The sequence below is a fragment of the Enhydra lutris genome, unplaced genomic scaffold, assembly GCF_002288905.1.
Source record: "Enhydra lutris kenyoni isolate GAN:26980312 unplaced genomic scaffold, ASM228890v2 scaffoldscaffold66, whole genome shotgun sequence".
NCBI classification, from domain to species: domain Eukaryota; kingdom Metazoa; phylum Chordata; class Mammalia; order Carnivora; family Mustelidae; genus Enhydra; species Enhydra lutris.
This window is the reverse complement of record NW_019154150.1, coordinates 14,861,885-14,880,541: the sequence shown is the minus strand read 5'-3', so window position 1 is coordinate 14,880,541 and position 18,657 is coordinate 14,861,885. Positions and strand designations below refer to the sequence as shown.

At 51.7% G+C, this 18,657-nt stretch overlaps 1 protein-coding gene across 8 annotated transcripts in view; it reads right to left on the bottom strand.

The window, feature by feature from the left end:
• Nucleotides 1–1,458: 1,458 nt before the first annotated feature.
• Nucleotides 1,459–18,657, bottom strand: part of LOC111158987 (trafficking kinesin protein 1) — a 183,955-nt gene continuing 166,756 nt past the window's right edge. For 2 of the 8 annotated variants that reach the window (XM_022521337.1, XM_022521338.1), the window contains 3 exons: nt 16,159–16,503; nt 7,082–7,184; nt 1,459–4,228 (listed from right to left, as the gene is read on the bottom strand). In XM_022521337.1, coding sequence (XP_022377045.1) covers nt 3,430–4,228; nt 7,082–7,184; nt 16,159–16,503 — 1,247 coding nt within the window. In that variant the 3' untranslated portion in view covers nt 1,459–3,429. Of the gene's footprint in view, nt 4,229–4,649; nt 6,328–7,081; nt 7,185–15,857; nt 16,504–18,657 lie in introns of those variants that run through there. The other 6 variants (XM_022521334.1, XM_022521339.1, XM_022521335.1 and 3 more) reach the window with 4 other exon arrangements.

Genomic DNA, 18,657 nt, shown 5'->3' with positions numbered 1-18,657 from the left:
ACACCCCACTAGAATTCTCTGCACGGCCCTCCTTAAGCCATGTTTGGTGCCATCTTTCTCCCACTAACAGACTGTACACTCTGTAAGAGTATAAGCGACTCCAATCCCCACAACCTAGAACAGTGCCCAGCACACAGTAGAGAGTCAAGGCAAGCTGATTCAACAGATTAACCCCTAAGTATTTTACTGTTCACATCTTGCAGGTTAAGAAAAGAGGCCCCAAAGACAATATGCGGCTCCCCCAAGGTCACACCAGGACCAAACGGCAGCACCTGGTTTGAAATGCATGCTTCAACGGACAAATGGATAAGGAAGATGTGGTCCATATACACTATGGAGTATTATGCCTCCATCAGAAAGGATGAATACCCAACTTTTGTAGCAACATGGACGGGACTGGAAGAGATTATGCTGAGTGAAATAAGTCAAGCAGAGAGAGTCAATTATCATATGGTTTCACTTATTTGTGGAGCATAACAAATAGCATGGAGGACAAGAGGAGATGGAGAGGAGAAGGGAGTTGGGGGAAATTGGAAGGGGAGGTGAACCATGAGAGACTATGGACTCTGAAAAACAATCTGAGGGTTTGAAGCGGCGGGGGGTGGGAGGTTGGGGGAACCAGGTGGTGGGTATTGTAGAGGGCACGGATTGCATGGAGCACTGGGTGTGGTGCAAAAACAATGAATACTGTTACGCTGAAAATAAAAAATAAGATAAAAAAAAATGCATGCTGCTTCCTGCATAATTTCACTGCGTCCACAGACAGAGGTGGCAGAGTAAGTTTGATCCTTTTTCTCTAAATTCTCTGATGACCCTCCACTGCCCTTGGTTTAAAAAAAAAAAAAAATTAAAGCTTTTTATTTCAGAGGAGCAGGGAGGAGGGGCAGAGGGAGAGGGAGAGAGAATCCTAAGCAGACTCTGCAGTGACCACGGAGCCCCATGGGGGCCTCAATCCTATGACCCCGAGGTCACGACCCGAGCTGAAATCAAGAGTCAGACACTGACCTGACTGCACTGTCCAGCGCCTTCTGCCTCCACAGAAGTTTTTTAACACAACTCTGTGGAGGGCAATTTGGTAAAATCAATCTAGGAATTTATCACACAGATGTGCTCACATATGCGGAAGATTACATACATGCAAATTTTTTTTTCGTGGCAGTGCTGTGATAGAAAAGGCCAGAAGGAACTCCGTGTGTCGCCATAGGGTACTGGGGCCCGGGAGTGTGACTGTATCCACTGTGGGTACGTGTGCATAGTGGAACAGCGCAGCCCTAAAAGGTACGGAAGATCTTCGGGTTCCAGCCGGACAGGTGTCTAAGGGACGGCCCCGTGTGGAAAGGGGTGGTCGGAACAGCATGGAATGTAGATGGCTTCCATTTAATCTTCTGGAAGAGCTGAATAGCTTTACGTCTCACATAAATGTTAAAGAGAAAAATGAAACACAAGCCAGAATCCCCGTGTGGTTTCCATCACTTGAACTTCTTTTATTGATATTAGAGAATAAAATTTTTGTTTTTGTTTTTTGATGCATGACAACACACTCTGTTGGTGGTGGTTGCACAAGGTTGATCATTAACTATACTAAATACTGCAACCTCCGAATTGCTGATTTTTACACTGGTATTTCCATTGTGGTGATGGGTGGCTCCTCTCTGAATACATGAAGTGGTCCATTCAATTCGTGGTTTTCATATTCCTTTGTTATTCTACCTACTGCTTTAAAATACATTCCAATACAAAGAATTTCCTTGCAGTGAGTGCACGCATACAACCACTAGGGGAGCTGAAAATAATGAACCAGCCCTCCGCCTCGAGTTCTGAGAGTAAGTAATCTAGAAGGGTGGGACTGGAGCTTGCTCCTTTGAGATGTTCTCAAAGTCTTCAGTGGGCAGTTTACACTCAGTTGGACACATTTTTGCCAGGGTGGGGGGGCTCGGGGAACAGGGGATGGCAACAAGACAATTTCATCTGCATACGATGTCACCCTTCCACAAATGCCTGGAACAAAGGACCAGGGAGCACTGTGCTGGGCAGTACAGCCCTCAGGTGAGAATAAATAAGTTACCTGCTCAGAGTGGAAGGCCACAGACACATGTGGCCAGAACTGGAGAGGACAGCACACACACATAATAAATAAAAGTTCAGAACTTGGTCAGTGATGGCAACAGGATCAGGCTCCCCTCTGTTCATTTCTGGTTCTTCCCACGAGCACCTCTATCTGTTCCTAGGGATAAATAGTGGCACACGGAGACCAAGGCTTTGGTGGGGCAGGTGGCAGGAGAAAAGATCGTGTAGTGACCACTCTGTCCTGAAACACGAGGGCAAGGTGTGCGGGCATCAGCTGTGTGCGTAAAAACCACGTACATGGGAGCACGTGGGCCAGCCTCCGACGTCACAGCGAGGACTGCCTCACTGCCCTTGTGAACCAGTTTGGCATTACCTTTGGGGGTGGTTCTTTTTACTTTTCCCGTGGACACCTTCCATCCACGCCCTTTTCCCCTGCCCCCTTTCCTTTTCACCCTATTGTGAAATTTGTCTTGGGTCTGGTCTTAATCTGGTTGTGATCCTGGGTCCCCAAACTCCACTGCTATCTCACGAGCGACTGGGTATGTGTGAAACGGATTTCCGTGTCCCAGAGCCACAGAGAAAACAGAGACGGCGACTTTCCATCTAGTACCATTACTTCCCTGCATATAAAAAAATGGAAAAAGTAAGACCTCACACAGAACACAGCGGGAGTGTCAATACATTCTTTCAGGTCTGACGTCTGGCCTGCGGACCGAGGACAGGACATCTAAGGATGACTCAGGTTGAAGGCATGGAAAGAAAAAGTCACACCTCAAAAAAGAAGCGACTCTCCATTGAAGCCGAGTGAAGGTCTTGAGGAAGCTGGGCCACCTGGAAGAGGAAGTACAGCCCTGCCATCCTGGAAGCTACATCAGCTGCGTGTGGCCACAGACGGAGGCTCGGCGGCTCCCCCGGGGTGTGGGAGGCGAGGCGCCCAGCGACACGGGCCGCGTACCAGCTCGCAATGTGTGGCACTGGGAGCCAGCCACAGATTCACGGGTTTCCTATCCATGGGATAAGAACGCACTTGGGAGTTTCAGTGCTTCTCGAAGGAGAGAACAGGACACCCGCCTGCCCTTTGCCTCGGGCTAACACAGGCCAAGTCCCTGTGAGAGCAGGGATGGTGCTGGGGGCCCCTCCCGCAGGATTGGGAGAAAGGGCAGATGGACACAAGGTCTGCAAGTCCTATGAACACACTTTACAAAGTCTCCACTCTTCCCCCAATAGGCACGAGGTTGATTTGTCTAGCTCAGAGGGGAGGGACGGTGGAGGAAAGAGGGAGAGTGCGCAGTGCAGAGTGGGGGAGGAGAGGGAGGCAGGAGCAAGCCTGGTCTCCTCCAGGGGAAGGGCCCCCTCCCCTCCTCACCGTAAGCTAGTTTGTTTGGGGAGCTTAGCACCCATCAAGATGCCCGAGGTGAGAGTCACAGGCGCTTTCATCTGCATGCTGGACCCCACCATGGTGGGGAAGCTGCGGTTCCTCCGGATGCCGCTGTTGAGCTGCAGCCCACCCATGGCACTGGTGACGGTGGGGCATCCCAGGGGCAGACCCTCAGGGACCAGGCCACCGGGGACGAGGGCCTGGGCAGGGCCCGGAGGTCCACAGAGGAGAGGTCCCTGATCCTCAGTCAAGGTGGGGACGTGGGCTCGCCCTGAGTTCACCACTTTGGCCACGCCAAACCTCCTGACTTTGTCCACGAGGTTGAGGTTGGAGACAGACACGTCTGTCTGGCTCTCGCTGCTCCGGAAGTTTTTCTTTTCCCTCACTTCCCGCAGGATGGAGCTGGCCGGCTTGGAGGCCAGGAAGTTGTCATAGGGAGGGCTCGTGCACTTGAACTCAAAGGAAGGTGGGGAGGACGTGGGCGTCTGCATAGGTGAGTTGGGTGGGGTGGAGGGGATCACGGCCATCCTGGGAGTATAGGAGTGCAGGAGGGAGCCCCGGCCGGCTCTGTCCCAGCTCTGAGGATCATACACGGCCGCGGAAATGCCCCGCTCCTTCAGCAGCCACACCAGCCCCAGAGACGTGCTCATGGTGGTCGTGGACTCACGGATGTTAGTGAAGGACTCGGCCAGGCTCAGTCTCCGTGGAGTGCATGGGGTGGCCACCGGCGTGGACTTCAAGTGGCTGGCACTGCCACAAGCTGGAGTTGGAGCCGAGTTAAGGCTGATAAAAGACAAAAGGTCATTCATCAGAAAATGCCCATAAGCCCCTGGGAACAGCTTGTGGCCAGTCTCCTGCAGGGGCGCAGGGAGGAGTCCCCCAACCCAGGCTCCCCAGATACCTCTTTCCCTGTCTGTTCCTCCCTCCTACCCAAGAGGGCTCTGGGTTCCCTTGCAGGGGGCATGGAAATGATTCCCTTGTCTCAGGCCCAGAAGGGGGGCTAACTGTCCCCTTTGCAGGTGAGGAAAGTCAGACTCAGAGGTTAGGGGGCTAGTCAATGTCACACTCAGCTATTAAGTGGAAGACCCAGGATTTGAGCCCAAGTCTGAGGGCTCAGGCCTCAAGGATGGGGGTGGGGAGAGCCCCTCAGCAGAGAGGCTTCCTTTCCCTACCAAATGTAATCAAATTTCAGCATTCCTTCCTAATGACTACTTCCCTGAAGCCAGAAGTTAACCAGGGCTCTGGGATCTGAGAGCTCATCTTGGGAATGGCCCCAGCAGGTGGGACACCCAGGTGGAGGGCCCCTGAGTGATGGGGAGATGGAGACTGAGAGTGTGCATCACATCAGCAGCGGACCCCTGCCTCCTGACCCCCACTGTAGGCTCTTCCCTCTATGCCACACTACCCCTTCGTCCTCCTCCCGTGGTTGCTGAGTTCACCTCAGGGGGTGGAGATGTGGGGTCAGCAGCAGCCATGTCAGATAACATCAGGCCTACATCTGTAGAACGATCTAGAAAAGGCTCACGGCATATATGAAGCCTGCATCAAAGGAAAGCCTTCTTTCCAAAGATTTCTTCATCCACCCCTGCTATGGTGGCTGAGGACCCAGGATGTTCCAGAAGCTGGGGTCCCTCAGTAATAGGAGTTAGGAAAGAATAGTGTAACAGTGCTGTAGGGGGAAAGGCCCTCTCTTAACAGCTGGTACAGGGATGCGGCTGGGAGGCCACTTAGGCACAAAGGCCATTCACAGTTGCTGGATGAACCAGCAAGGGCAAAGCAGCACACCCCTCTCCTTACAGTGTTGTGAGCCCTGTCCTGCTACCCACCCAAGGACACGGCAGGGGCTGTAGGTGCCCCCTGGAGCAGCCAGCTGGGTGGGCCCCAGGAGCTGGGGGACCCTCTGTCCCCAGCCTGGCGAGGGGAGGGCCAGATACCTTGGGCAAGCCACGAGCCAGGGGAATGGGCAGGAAAGGGCCTCCTGCTGTGGGAGGGAAGGTTCACAAGCCAAGTTCAAGCTAAGGCATCCTTTTGGCTGCTTGCCGCTGGCTGGTCAGCACGGGGCGAGAAGCCCAGAATAGACCCACCTCACACAAGCTCAGGAGTGGGGATGCTGGAGGGTCAGGAGCACTCAGAGAAACACAAGATTAGAAGCCACAGCAGAGTCCTAAGGTTAAAAGGTGGATTCCTCAAACGGCACAGGTGGGATCTAATAAAACCAGTCTACAAGCAGTAAGGCCAAACACTCTGGACTCAAAATCTTGTTGACGGGGCCGTTCTGGGGAGATCTGTGATTTGAGGTCAAGTTCTTTCAAACTCAGGCAAAAAGCCTTCTCTTGCTACTGACTGCCCAGGCCTTTCCCATCCCTGACAAGAGATAGGGACAGGTGTGTTGGGTGGAGTCCTACGGCTTCAGGCAGGAGAGCACCGGGCACCGATCTTTCCCAGGAGAAGCTTTAGTGCATGGTGAAAACACAGAGCTCTTCCAACACAGAGCCCTGGGGTGGGGGGGTTGGAATGCTGGCTTCTCCAGAGGCAGGGAGAGAAGACAAGCTAACATTTGGATTCCCTTTCTGCCGAGAACTCGGATTAGGCCCATATTAGTGTTGGCACTGGGCTCAACTGAGCATCTGGGTGGGGGTGGTTAGGGGTATCCACTGTCAAGGCCCCGTTAGCCAGGCACAACCACAGAGACACAGCCACGCCTAAGTCCTGGGTTAGTGGCGGCCACACGTGCACACACAGCTCCTTCCAGGAGGCCCTGCCAGGCAGGCAGCGCTGGCAGTGTGCTCACCCCCTGCCTCGCCTGTGGGCTCACTCTCTGCCCTACATCTCCTCTCAGCTCAACGGGGCACAGGGCCGCTTCGGCGTCCTCCTCACATGACCTGCGGAGAATTATTCATAGTTTAAGGTGCTCCCTGGGGCAGCTGCTCCCTCCGAGCAAGCGGGCCCAGCTTGCCTCCCTCCCTCTCTGCATTACCTGCCATACACCCAGGCATCTCTCTCGTCTGCACCACACAGAAGGCACCTGGCCGGGGGGGGGGGGGGGGGAGCGGCACTTGCCTTTTCACTGGAAGCCAAGCCGACCACCCCATGCCATCCAGGTCCTCTTGCCAGATGGTGCCAACCTCTACCACCTCTTTAAGGCACCAGAGGGAAATGGCCCGAGCTGAGCACAAGGTGTGCGGTCTTTGGGTTTTACTGTTTCGTTCATTACCACGTGACTGCGGTGCATGGCTCCCACAGTCTAGTCCAGAGGCACCGGGGGCTTCCACCGGGCTCAGTAACTCCATTCCATGAAGGACCTTCATGCTCTACCGACAAACTTGGGGACAAAATGCCAGCAACCTGGGCCTTATGCCTCTGGTAGCATCAACTTTGGCCGGTTAAGACCAGCCCTAAGAATCTGTGGCCCGTGAAAAAGACAACTGTAGGTGGGTCTAGGTCTGTCTCTGTGGGGGATCTGAATCTAACAGGGGCCTCAAGTCAAGAGGAAAGATGGGACCCCACACTGGTGACAGCACGCACTACGGGATGCCTCAGCGGAGCCTCTACTCGACCTTCCTTGACCTCGAGTCTTGCGTCAAGAGCCCCAACCTCACCGCACCCTTCCCCTGCCCCGGGGCCGGGGTCCCTTACCTTGGCGTGACCCGTGTGAGCTCGTCTGAGGGGTGCAGGATGCGGCAGGTGGTGAAGGTGAAGGTGGAGTTGGTCTGTGACATGCACTTCCCAGGATGGTGAGCTACCGGGGGGGGGGCAGGGAGGGAACAGAACATAGTCCTCAAATCCACACAAACCCATGAGAACAGTCAAATTCCAGCATGGCTCGCAGCGGCGGAAGAAGCGATGAGCTACCTTGTGAACTGGATCTGGGCAAGGAAGGTGTGATGCCGGCGTTCTGGATGGCAGAATCCAGAATCCAGCCTGGAGCACTGGCGTGCAGCGCAACCAGTTCCCGCTTCCGACCCAGTCCAGACAGGGTTCCCCATCGGCGTTCTCTGGCCAGTAGTGGATCCAGTTTGAGGAGCTAATGAGCCTGTAGGGCGGGGGGTAATTTGGTTTCCCTCCTCAGGGGTCAGAATCGGCTTCCTTCTCGTGGGGCTTCACACTTCTTTTCACTGGCAAACAGGTGCCAAGTTCTGCCAAGGAGATGGGAAAGGTGCGGGGCAGGGAAGAGCCTTGCCACCTGGAAACAGGGCAAGGCTCGCACGGCTCCCTTTCCAGATTACATGGAAAGGGGCTTAGGGAAGCTGGCTCCACTACTGTGTATCGGTGGTGGGCAGGGGTCGGGGGAGATGGGGCCTCAGCTGCCTCAGCAACAGGGTGGTAAGACTCCCAAAGCCTGCGGCTGTCTTCAGCCCTAGGATCAGGTGTGGTCTGATGCACTCTAGTGCGTGCAGCCCCTATCCCGTAGGCAACTGTCCTGGCCTCTCCAGGATGTCTGATTTCTAATGAAAATGAGACAGCCACCAGCTGTCCTCAAGTTATTTCCTTTTAAAGCTCTAAAGCGCTGTTGTTCAGGCAGCTGAAGACTAGGATTTGGAGCAAAGTAAATCACAGAAGCGTTAGGACCGTGCGTCAGGAAGCTGGCAAATGGTAAAGTGATGAGTGACAGTCTACAGGAGACATCATGATTGTAGAGGTCACCCTCATTCATAACTCATAATGCTAAAAAAAAAAAAAAAAAAAAAGGAAAGGGGGGGGAGATGCTGCTCTGAATAGCATGCACAGTGAGGTACTGGGACACACACACCCCCCGCCCGCCCAGCCCGCCGCCCCTGCAGCAGCTCAGCCCCCAGAGACCTCTTGGGGGGGAAACGCATTTGGTTCTCAGATGCCATGAGCACTCTGAAGATTCAGGAAGCTGTGAATGAGAATCTTCTAGCTCATTATGGCCACTTTTCTCTTGGATTTGACAAAAAGGAAATGGAAAACAAAACAGAAGAGACCGCTGCCCTAAACCTACAGATCCACACACAGCCGACTGTGTCTTTAAAAAACAAAAACAAAAACAAAAAAACCCAGAACCAGATGAAACAAAAAATGTTGGAGACGGGCAAACTGAAGGCAGGCAGGACAAAGCCAGAGCACAAAACCGGTGGCAGTGAGTAGACGTACAGCGTAAGGCTGCTTTGCCCCAATTGTTCTAGTCCAGCCCATCTTGCTGGGTCCAGGCAGGTGCCCGTGGTCCCTGGGTGGCAGCCAGCACCCCAGCCACCAGAGTAAACTCGCAGCCACACAGAGTGCCAGGCAGAGCAGGAAGGGGGAAAAAAACACACATGGAAACAGGCTTTATGAATCTTTGTTTCTCAACCAATAAATGGGATGACTTAGGAACTCAGGCAACTGGAAAACTGTTGCAAACAAAACAAAAATGGAATAAGCTATGAAGAAAAGGCAACCGAACAATCACGATTCTCTGACTGCAATAAGGTCTAGCAACAAAAGCAACAAAAAGCCTGAGAGAAGCGTCCCAAATAACCAGCGTGAGAGGTTATTTGGGAGGGAGGGAGGAAAGAAAAATGCAGTAAAGAGAGGTAACTAAGAACAGTGGAAAGAGAGAACCTTACAAATAAGTCAAAAGCGAGGCTGATTTAAAAGTAGGAGTGTACCCCCTTTAAACACGTGGCCAGAATATCCAACCAAAAGGTACCAAAGGCCCCCTCCTCCTCCACCCCATCACCCATGGGATCTTGGATTGCAACAGGTAGCGCAAGATGGACATTTTCAGGACACGGTTGCATCAACAGAAGCAAAACCCATCGGAAGCAAATGGGTTTTGGGGGTAGGAAAAGGCTGCTAAAATTCAGAAGTCATCATTCCCCGGAAGCCACAGAGAGGAGGATCAACAGGAATCGAGAGCACCAAGCCAGAGGTTCGGCCCCTCCGCAATACCACTGGGACGCCTGGCCCCGCCAGCTCTCCGCACGTCACCACTGCCCGCCGGGCTGCTGCGGCGTTTCCCTTCCTTGGGACACAACACAGAGACAGTGAGTCGCCCGAGGCCCTTTGAGCTCACCACCCAGCAGCTGCAGGCTGATTCCTAACACCCTGCCTGCAGGAGTGAGCGATTTCTCCAAGCAAGACGCACCAGATGCCTTCTCAGCAGGGACAGGAGGCTCGGGGTGAGGGCTCCCTGCTCCAGTGCCCCGTCCCCACAGTGCACCAAAGCCCTGCTTCACATGCTGGGTGTTCACCTCCTGCTGCCCACTTGGGGCCTCCAAGGAATGGGGTTTCTTGGATTTAATACTCCGGCTTCCTACTTCCATCCTTTTTTCTTGGTCTGGACTATGGGGCCCCGTGGTGTTGTGAGCAGAGAGTATTTAACGGGTTAGAGTAGTCACACTGGAAAGGGCTTCCATCAAGCATCCCCTAGTCCTACATATTTAAAAAAATTTTTTTAAATATTATTTTTTAATCCTACATTATTTTTGTCTGTTCCTTTCCCACCAGGTTCTGACACTAGTACAAAATCCGAATCTATCGCCAAGAACCTATAAATTTAGTTAATCCTTGATTATTCAAGATCTTCTGTGTTGGTGAACTACATACAGGTGCCTAACATGCAGTCGTTTTTTTTGTTTGTTTGTTTGTTTTTTGTTTTTTTTTCTGAACACAGCACACACAAGCACACTCCTTCAGCTACCTGCAGGCTGGGGCATAGGAAGGCTTTTGAAGGACAAGGGTCACCCTGCTCGCTTGCTCTCTGAGCAGACCCTGTGCATGTTCTTCCTGGGGCAGGTGCACTTGGTAAATGGTTCTGATGGGCTGTGCTCCTCTGGGGGGCGCAGGGTGCTCAGTATTGATTGGAAACTGGGTGCCTGGGATCTTGCTGCTGCAGCCACTCATGGGGGTGCCCTGACGGGGCCCACAGTCTCCAGAGAGCTGGGGCCGCCTCCCTGGATGGCCCTGAGACTATACTGGGGGTTATCTGCAAGTGTGCTATGCAGATCTGGATGATTGCAGGGCCGCCTGCTCTAATTGTGAGGAGAGAAAAGGAGCACAGACAAGGTGGGGTTGCTCTGGTGAGGACCTGAAGCCTGACGGAAACTACCAGCCTCTCCCATCCACATGATGTGATTCGGATATACCAACTCATGCATCTCAGTCAATCCCAATGGCACATTCCATCCCCCATCCACAGGGAAGGGAAGAACTGAAACTCGCCCCACTAAAAGTCAGCATGGCATCTAGTCCTTGAAAGAACCCTTAGATGAGCCCACACAGATGCCAAAGAGTATGCCTGCACCTGGAGATTTCTAGCGGAGTTGCAAAATACACATACATCCATGCGAGGCTGCTTCAAAGGGGCTCTCTGAGGATGGAGAAACCTGGCCACACCACACCCCCAGGCTGTTTTTTGCTAACATAAACAACTTCTTGAAAGTCAAAATTACAAACACCTCTCTAAATCTTGGAAAAAGAGGGCTGTCTTTATGATGCATTGAACGTTTTCCATAGTCTCTTTCCCCTTTTCATGGGAAGCGGCCAAACCTGTGTAAAATGAACAAAATGCCTGACAATTTCCTTTTCTTAACTTAAACACCTAGGGTGAAGCTGAGGTCACATGATTTAGATCTGCTTTGCAATTTCTATGAACTCATTAGCCAACACACACACACACACACACACACACACATCTTCTCTCTTCCCCCCCCTCCACCCTGCCCCCTAAGGTTCCAGAAGCTTCCACCACATCAATAATGGTACCCATGGGCTGGCCTTTTCCATCCAAGCCAAACCAAACCCACTGAAAACAGAAGCCACTGTCCATCCAGTTTAAGATTGTGGCTTGAACTAAGAGCATCCATACCTTTTGTCTTTTTGTCTTGACCTTTTGACTAGCTTCTAACAACTTTGTTACTTTTTATTCAAAGAGTAATCATATTGGGGGAGGGGGGAGGATGTGTCTTTACCTGTCAGTTACTTTCCCATTTCTTAAAAAAGGCAAAAGCAAGGCTTCTGAATTATTCCTAAAAGACTAAAATGTCAGGACACAGAAAAATGCTTTAAAGACTTTTCCTGTCACTTCTTTATATAACTCTGCCCATTAATTTTTCTGGGGGAAAAAAAAAAGTTCCATGATGAGTGCACGTGGGAAAAGCTTCATAATGCCTTTGTGTACCCTGTGCCTCATCAATAATATCAGTATTGCATCTGGGCTTCATGTGGCTCTAATAAGAGTTTTCCTCTGGGGGATGGAAGCCAAAAGTTTCTAAATACAGTACTGTCGTTTTCACCCTTTAAAAAAACAGAAGATAAAAGTGATTTTAAGCCAAACAATGTTGCAGAAGTGCAACATTTCTTAAACCCTTAGTTCCAGGCTGAACATGGACCTGCTTACTCTCCTTCTCTGCCTCTTAAGCATTTCTTCAACATGGCTCTCGTCTGCTCCTAGAGCTCAACAGGGACCCCCGAGCCCCTGATGCAGACCTGGGCCTGCAGGCCCTGGGAGGATTCTATCACAGATTTGTGAACTACACAAGATCTTCTTCTGGTTTCCATACAACTTATTTTTGGTTCCTACAAAATTAAAACAATTAAAAGTCAATTTTGCCCACTGTGCCAAGCTGTCTATTCCCTGTTTCATCTAAGAAGTATGTGATTTAACAGATGAACACTCTAACAGTGTCATGCAGAGAGGGGCAGAAATTCTCCACAAGTGGCCCCTGAAATATGTTCTGGAGAAAGATTTTTTTTTTTTAATGTGGTTAAAATGTCAAAGGGACAAAATGCAAAAGTCTCTTTGGATCCTGTGGCTGCCAACAAAGCTGGACCCTACACCCTGTCCTCTTGTCCCTCCTGTGGCAGACGTCCACCGGCGTGGGGAGCTGGTCTGGCCAAGCTGCACCGGAGACCCACCCCTGCCCAAGACCATCCAAGCCAGTTCAGGAGCGCGCTTCCCCCACCCGCCTCTTGGCGGTGCTGCTGGACCGCTCATCCCGCCGCCGATGCCCACTGCAGTGATCCCTCCTCGGAGGAGAAGTGTCCAACTGCGCACAGTCCTTTGTGGTCCATGGGGGTGCTCCTGGAGCACAGGAGCACCCTCCTGTGGTCTTCAGAGGTGACGCTGCCATGGAGAGAGTGCTTGCGAAGAGCAAGCTTGTTCAGGACACAGTAGGTGGGGTTGACTCCAGCTGTTGGTCTGGAAGGAGTCAATGACCTCTCTTCATTCATTTTCCCACTTCCAGGTCGCAGTGGGCCTGTTTCATGCACTAGTTTTATAGGTATCCCGAGGCAAGAGCACGGGGCCTTCCTTAGCATCACCTAACACAGGTGGGTGTGAGCCGACCATCTGCCTGTGCACAAGGACCCAACTTTTGCAACCGCTGCAGATAGAGGGCTGGATTGGAACATCTTCCCATCAGAGTGGGAACGCGCGGTCCACTCTCTCCGTGGAGACAAATGCGAACCTTTCCCACAGCTGAGGGTCTGGGAATCGGAGGGACCCGGCTTGCCTTCCAGACCCATCGGGCCCCGCTTGGGTTCTGGGACAGAAAGGAGACAGTGCAGCTGTGAGGCTCTGCTCCAACCCACTCCTGGCCAGCCCAGGCGCTGGAGAAATACTCCGCTGGCCACAGTGGCACTCTGGCTCCCTTCCTCCATGAGCTCTTCCTTCTCTTGCCTTGCTCAGTAGCTGCTCCTGAACAGAACCTGGACCTATGTACCAAGCAAGGTCACTACAGAAGTTAATTCCTGGCCTTTGCCAGCTATGCTGGGGCAGGGTGGGGGAGGGGGGAGAGCAAGTCCATGTGCTGCACCTTCAGGGGATTTTTCAACGGCTATTTGACCAAATGTGATTTTTGCCTTCAACACTTACTTTTGCACCTGCCCCAATGAAGATACAGCTCCACTGTGGCACCGCTGCCAGACAGGCAGCCGTGATTGCTACGAGCCTCCTTTCAGTTACTCCCCCACCTGAGTGGCCTTCATGGGTAGGACTATGAAAATCAACTGACCTTCACTTTCTTCTATGTTGCGCTAATCCTACTTCTTTCTTTCCTTGAAGGATCCTGGCTGGCATCCAAAATAATTCAACTACACTGTCCAACCAACCATCTACCAATGTAACTGTAGGACTTCAAAACTCTGATCTTAATCCTTTCCCACATGTTGGCTCTTCCCTCCACATAAATACCTAAAATTCAGAACACGGACAGTATGAGATAATGACTATTCATAATAAATTACACTTTCTATGTGAGTTAATACATAAAACATCACTGAAAAGTAAAACTGTAATCTAAAAATTGTTTTAAATAATCCATTTTAATCATCTAAATTATTTACAAATATAAAAAAGAAATCGTGCTTTTTAAGATATGGGATTATAGAAATCAGCCAATAATGATACAATACATTAAAATATATTAGTAGGGTTGTTTTTTTTTCAGTACTCAGAGCTTTTTCTCTGTGAGCTAGTATGTTCTAGACAAAAGTGCCTAATATATAAGTCTCCCCAGTTTCCTTCCAGAGTCTCAGTTGCAAGAAAAAAGGCAAAGCCTCTGTCTTCAAAGTTCCTCCCTACACAGTATTCCCAGATGGTAGCTTCTGGGACTGTGCTGTCTGGCAACAGAAAAGCCTAAACATATCAAAGGTAGACTAAGGCAGGGACGAAACCAGCCCAGACACAAATCCCAGGACAGGCAATGGCCCAGTCCTCCCTGCTGAAGCTTGTCTATTTACCTGTGACTCCAGGATTATGTACATAGTGCCACTCAGGGGTCGCACAGGGGTGATTTACGATTTAGAGTGACAGGTTTCTTACCTTCCAGTAATCAAAAGGGTCCTTTTACTCCCAGAAGGGAAAGAAAAGAGCGATGTCACTGTTCCAAACCACTGATCCCCTCTGTGCTGAGCTTTTAACAAGTCTGACCAAGAACAAGCCCAAAAGAACTCTTGTCTAAATGATCAGGCCCTTCCTAAGTTACCTTCAGCAATCTACAGAATTCTTTTCCATCACATACTTCTAACCTGGGGCTAAGTTCCAACTCTAGATTGGTGTGTCTCTCCTCAAAGCTGCTGGGATGAATTTGCTGCAGGTTTGAGGAAGGAGGGAAGAAGCAATAAATATGAATGTGTCTTTGTTTAATGTAAGGAAAGTGGTCAGGACTTATGTCATAATTGGGCTCTCCCTCTAATTTCTGAGGGAAGTTCTTAGCTGACTTGAGGTTAAGTTTTTTTCTTTCTGAATAACTTCTTGAAGACACACCTAATGCTGCTTCTTTAAGCCTAGAGCGTTCACCTTCTGGTCCACCTGTAGGACTGCAGGGAGGGGTCATCGCCCTTGACATGATTCCTATTCTTTCAGTCACAACGCTCGCAGACTCCGTGTTTCCCGTACCACTGTCTGCCTTCCAGAAGGTCGGAGAACAAAGGGAAGTCACGATACCACAGCTGGTTTCCCTTCCTTAAGTGTGAAGATATTAAATAAAACTCATTTTCATTCCCGTGCAAGCTTAATCTGGTAACTTATTTGGTAAAAAATAAATGAATAAACCATAAGCTTATTTGATAAACCAATCCTTTTTACTTGGTGATATCTCTAAAGTTTATGTCAAAGGAAAAAGAAAAGTTGGCCCCAAATAAAGTCCCTTAGCAGGGAGGCACCACCATGCACCTCAGCTCTACCCTGTCCTGTCCTTCACAGCAGGAGGGCAGCCTTTGTGAACCAAAGTTATGAATCACCAAGACACATGTCCTCTCCTCAAGTCTAGTGACTCCAAGATGCCATTGGGATGACAGCATGGGACGAATTCATCTTTTTCTGAGTCTCTGCCCTGATTCCACAAGAGAGTTTCCTTGTCTTCTCAGCATTGTGGCTAGGGCGGGGCGGGGGGGGGGGCAGGAAGTCTGGGGCAAATGGTAACCACATGACCCCTGTGGTCCTGGTGCCCTGAGCCCAAACTATTTCATCTCAGTGTCGCCTAGGGTATAATTCTGCAAACTCATGATCCCATCTTTAATGGGGTAGCAGGGGGCAGGTGATCAGCTAGAACTCTTCTCCGGGTTCATCTGGGGTCCTCTCTGGAAAAGCTTACTGACATTCTCCTTGGGTTTGTTGGGTTAAGGAGTATTGCTAAAATGCTTTGAAAAATCCCCTTTGAACACATGCATAAGCTGGAGAGAAAAATGCATATACCTTCATTGAAGTTAGAAATGGAGGAAAAGACTGATTTATCTCAGTGTTGTCTGAAATCCTGAACACTTTCGGGGCTTCTTCCTATTTTGATGCTCCTCATAGGGAACAGATTCTCTCCCCTGGCACTCTACTCATTTCCCCTTAAGATGCCCAACTCTGCTCAGCTTAGTTTGGAAATCACCGTGGGACTCGGGAACCTGCCCCCCCAGACTCGGGGAGAGACCCACAGCAGAAGCAGGGGAGGTGACGGGCGGGGGGGGGGGGGGGGGCCAACAATCCACTTCTTTTTAGCAGCCTTTCCTGCTCCCCGGTCAGGAGCCCTGCTGGGCCATGCACCTCCCAGATGGGCGAGGAGCTATACCCACTCGTTACATCAGACACTATGGGGGCATCAGACTCTGCGTTACACAACAGAACTGCACGATGGGAAGCTGTGATCATCACCCACACAGACGAGCGGAAGCTACAGACAGAGAGCCACTACGGATGGTGCTCGGGACAGAGGTGAGAATGGCCCAGAACTCGGCCTCCGGTGAAGATGCCAGGTTCACAGGACTTATCGGGGTGCCCTCACCAGACCCCTCCTCCTCCTCCTTCTGCTCGGCCGCTGGCGGCTCCTGCATCTCCTCTGGGAAAGCCTGAGGCCGGCGTGGGAAACTTCTGCTGCCTGAGACAGTCTCGCGTGCTCGGGACCCCTCACCTGAGGTCTCTGGGTGCTGAACTGGCGTGGAGGTAGCTAGGCCCGGGAGGGAAATGTGGTCACCTGTGTCATCTTCCTCAAAGTCGTTAAGGCAGTACACTTCATCCAGGTCAACGTCTAGTGTCCGGAAGCCCTTGGTGACCACACCGGGCCGGGGGTCCAGGATGCCCCCTAGGTGGGGCTGGGCCAACTGCTGCCAGTGGTGAAGGGTGGCAGAGCCTTGCAGGAGAAAGGGCAGAGAGGGAGGGGGACAGGGAGGAGAGAGGGTTAGGACGGACGTCTGAGCGGACAGCGGGCACCACCCCCGGAGCGTGGAACCCTACCCCTGGCAGGATCTGAGCCCGGCCGGTGAACTCTGGCAGGGACGCCTGCAGAGTGGCCCCGGCCACCATACCACAGGGGCTGATAACCCGCCATGCCTGGGAGGGGCACCCATTCAAGGAATCCCAAGCGAATCTTTTTCACAAAGTGAAACTAATACCGTCTGGTGTGGCAAGGATATCTGGGGACTAACTATTTTAGTCAAGCAAGGTCGATCCCCAGATCCAACACCTCATCCATGTAGGAGACCCAGCAGAGGAAAAAGAAGCGAGACAAGTACAAAAAGGGGGTGTCTGGGTACCGAATCTGTGCCAAGTACCCATGGCCGGGGACAGGGAAGACGCAAGCCCAGGCAGCGTAAGACAATTTGGAACTGATCCCGGGATGCACAAGATACAAGCAAAAGGAAATGAGAGTCACCCACACGACTATGGCCTCTTTTACTTATTAGGGTTTGTCTTCTGGCAGCAACCCTGAGAGGCTGCAGGTTGGGGAGACGGAATGGGGCTAGCCAGGTGTGATCGACAAGCATGGAAGTCCACACAGAGGTCTGAAGCAGAGGAGCAGATCTCCTCAGTGACACCAGATCCCGGGACTCAGATGACATCGTGCAAGGTCTGTAATAACACCGAAGCGTGTCCCTGAGCACCTCGAGGGTGTCACAGTGGCTCAGAGAGAGAAACGTTCCAAGTACCAGTATGCCTCACAACCTGGGTCGAGAAGCAGATTTACTAAGGAACATCTTAGAACCTTAAGTATGTTGCTGCATCCTGGGATTCTACCCAGCCCATTTGTCAGAGCAACCCTTTTTTCCTTTGGGACACTTCTTAAACCTGGCATGGCCCGGGGATGATGACCCTTGAGGTTGGGTGTCTGTCCCCATTCTACAGATAAATTAGTCAGCCACACAAATGCCTAACTTTGAGAGCAGTTCTCAGGCGTGGGAAAGCAAGAGCCTTCCCACATGAATGATTCCCAGTTACCGCTGGTTTACCAGAGGAGTCCTCTGTGCGGCACGCTGCCCCAGGGCATGTCAGACAGGGAAGCCGGGGCGCCAGGAACCGGCAGCTCAGGAAACAAGAGAAGAGAGAAGGAAACGATGGTAGGTGTTGGGGTTGGGGGCCGGTGCAGGAACGTGAGTGAGATCCAGACAACCCCTTCCGCAGGAGCCCCTGACCCTCTGGTGTACCCAGTGAGCATGCGGCCCCCAACCCACTGCCGGGAAGGAGCTTCCCGGGGAGCAGCCTCAGCCAAAGGGTCTTGAAGGGATCTTGTAAGTGGGCAAGTTCACACACACTTTAAGCTGCACATGCTGCCAGTGATGTTTAGGGAACCCCCAGATACCCACTCAGAGGTCTGTCCCAGGTTTAAGTGGGTACAAGTACAACCTTCACCTGAAGCTACCGTATATAAATAGCAAATACACCACACGCAGAAGAAACATGGTAGCACAACAAATACTGTCCTCTCATGACGTGCTGAGATTAGAGCGGTGGTTCTCAACTAGGGGATGATCTTGTCCCACACATTCGGTAAACGAATGGAGACATTTCCAGTTGTCACCATTGTGGGGAAGGAGGGAGCGCTAATGGCATCGAACGGGAAGGGGCAGGGACAGGGATGCTGGGTCCCACAATGCCCAGGGCAGGCCCCCACCCACCAAGTGATCCGGCCCTGGATGTCAGCAGGGCTGAGATGGAGACACCCAGACCTAGAGCTGTGGTCCTCTGGTGTCGGATCTCGGGAGAACCCGGAGGAGCTCAGGTGCAAGCGGCCAGCGCTCGGCAGACATGCTCAAGCCACTGGGGCCTCAGCAGCTTTTGTTTTTCTTTTTTTTTTTTTTTTTTTTTTAGCACCTTTTCTTTTAAAGTTACCCTGATTGAGCGGCTGGTGTTACATCAACTCCCAGCTCAGAAGCACTCGATGAGGAGACTGAGGATCACTCAAGTTAGAGAATTTTCCCAAGTCCCTGAGCAGTGGCAGCCCTGAAGTCCAGGTCCCTTGAGTAAGCTCACACTGCCTGCTCCCCAGCCCATGTTCACCTGCCCCCCA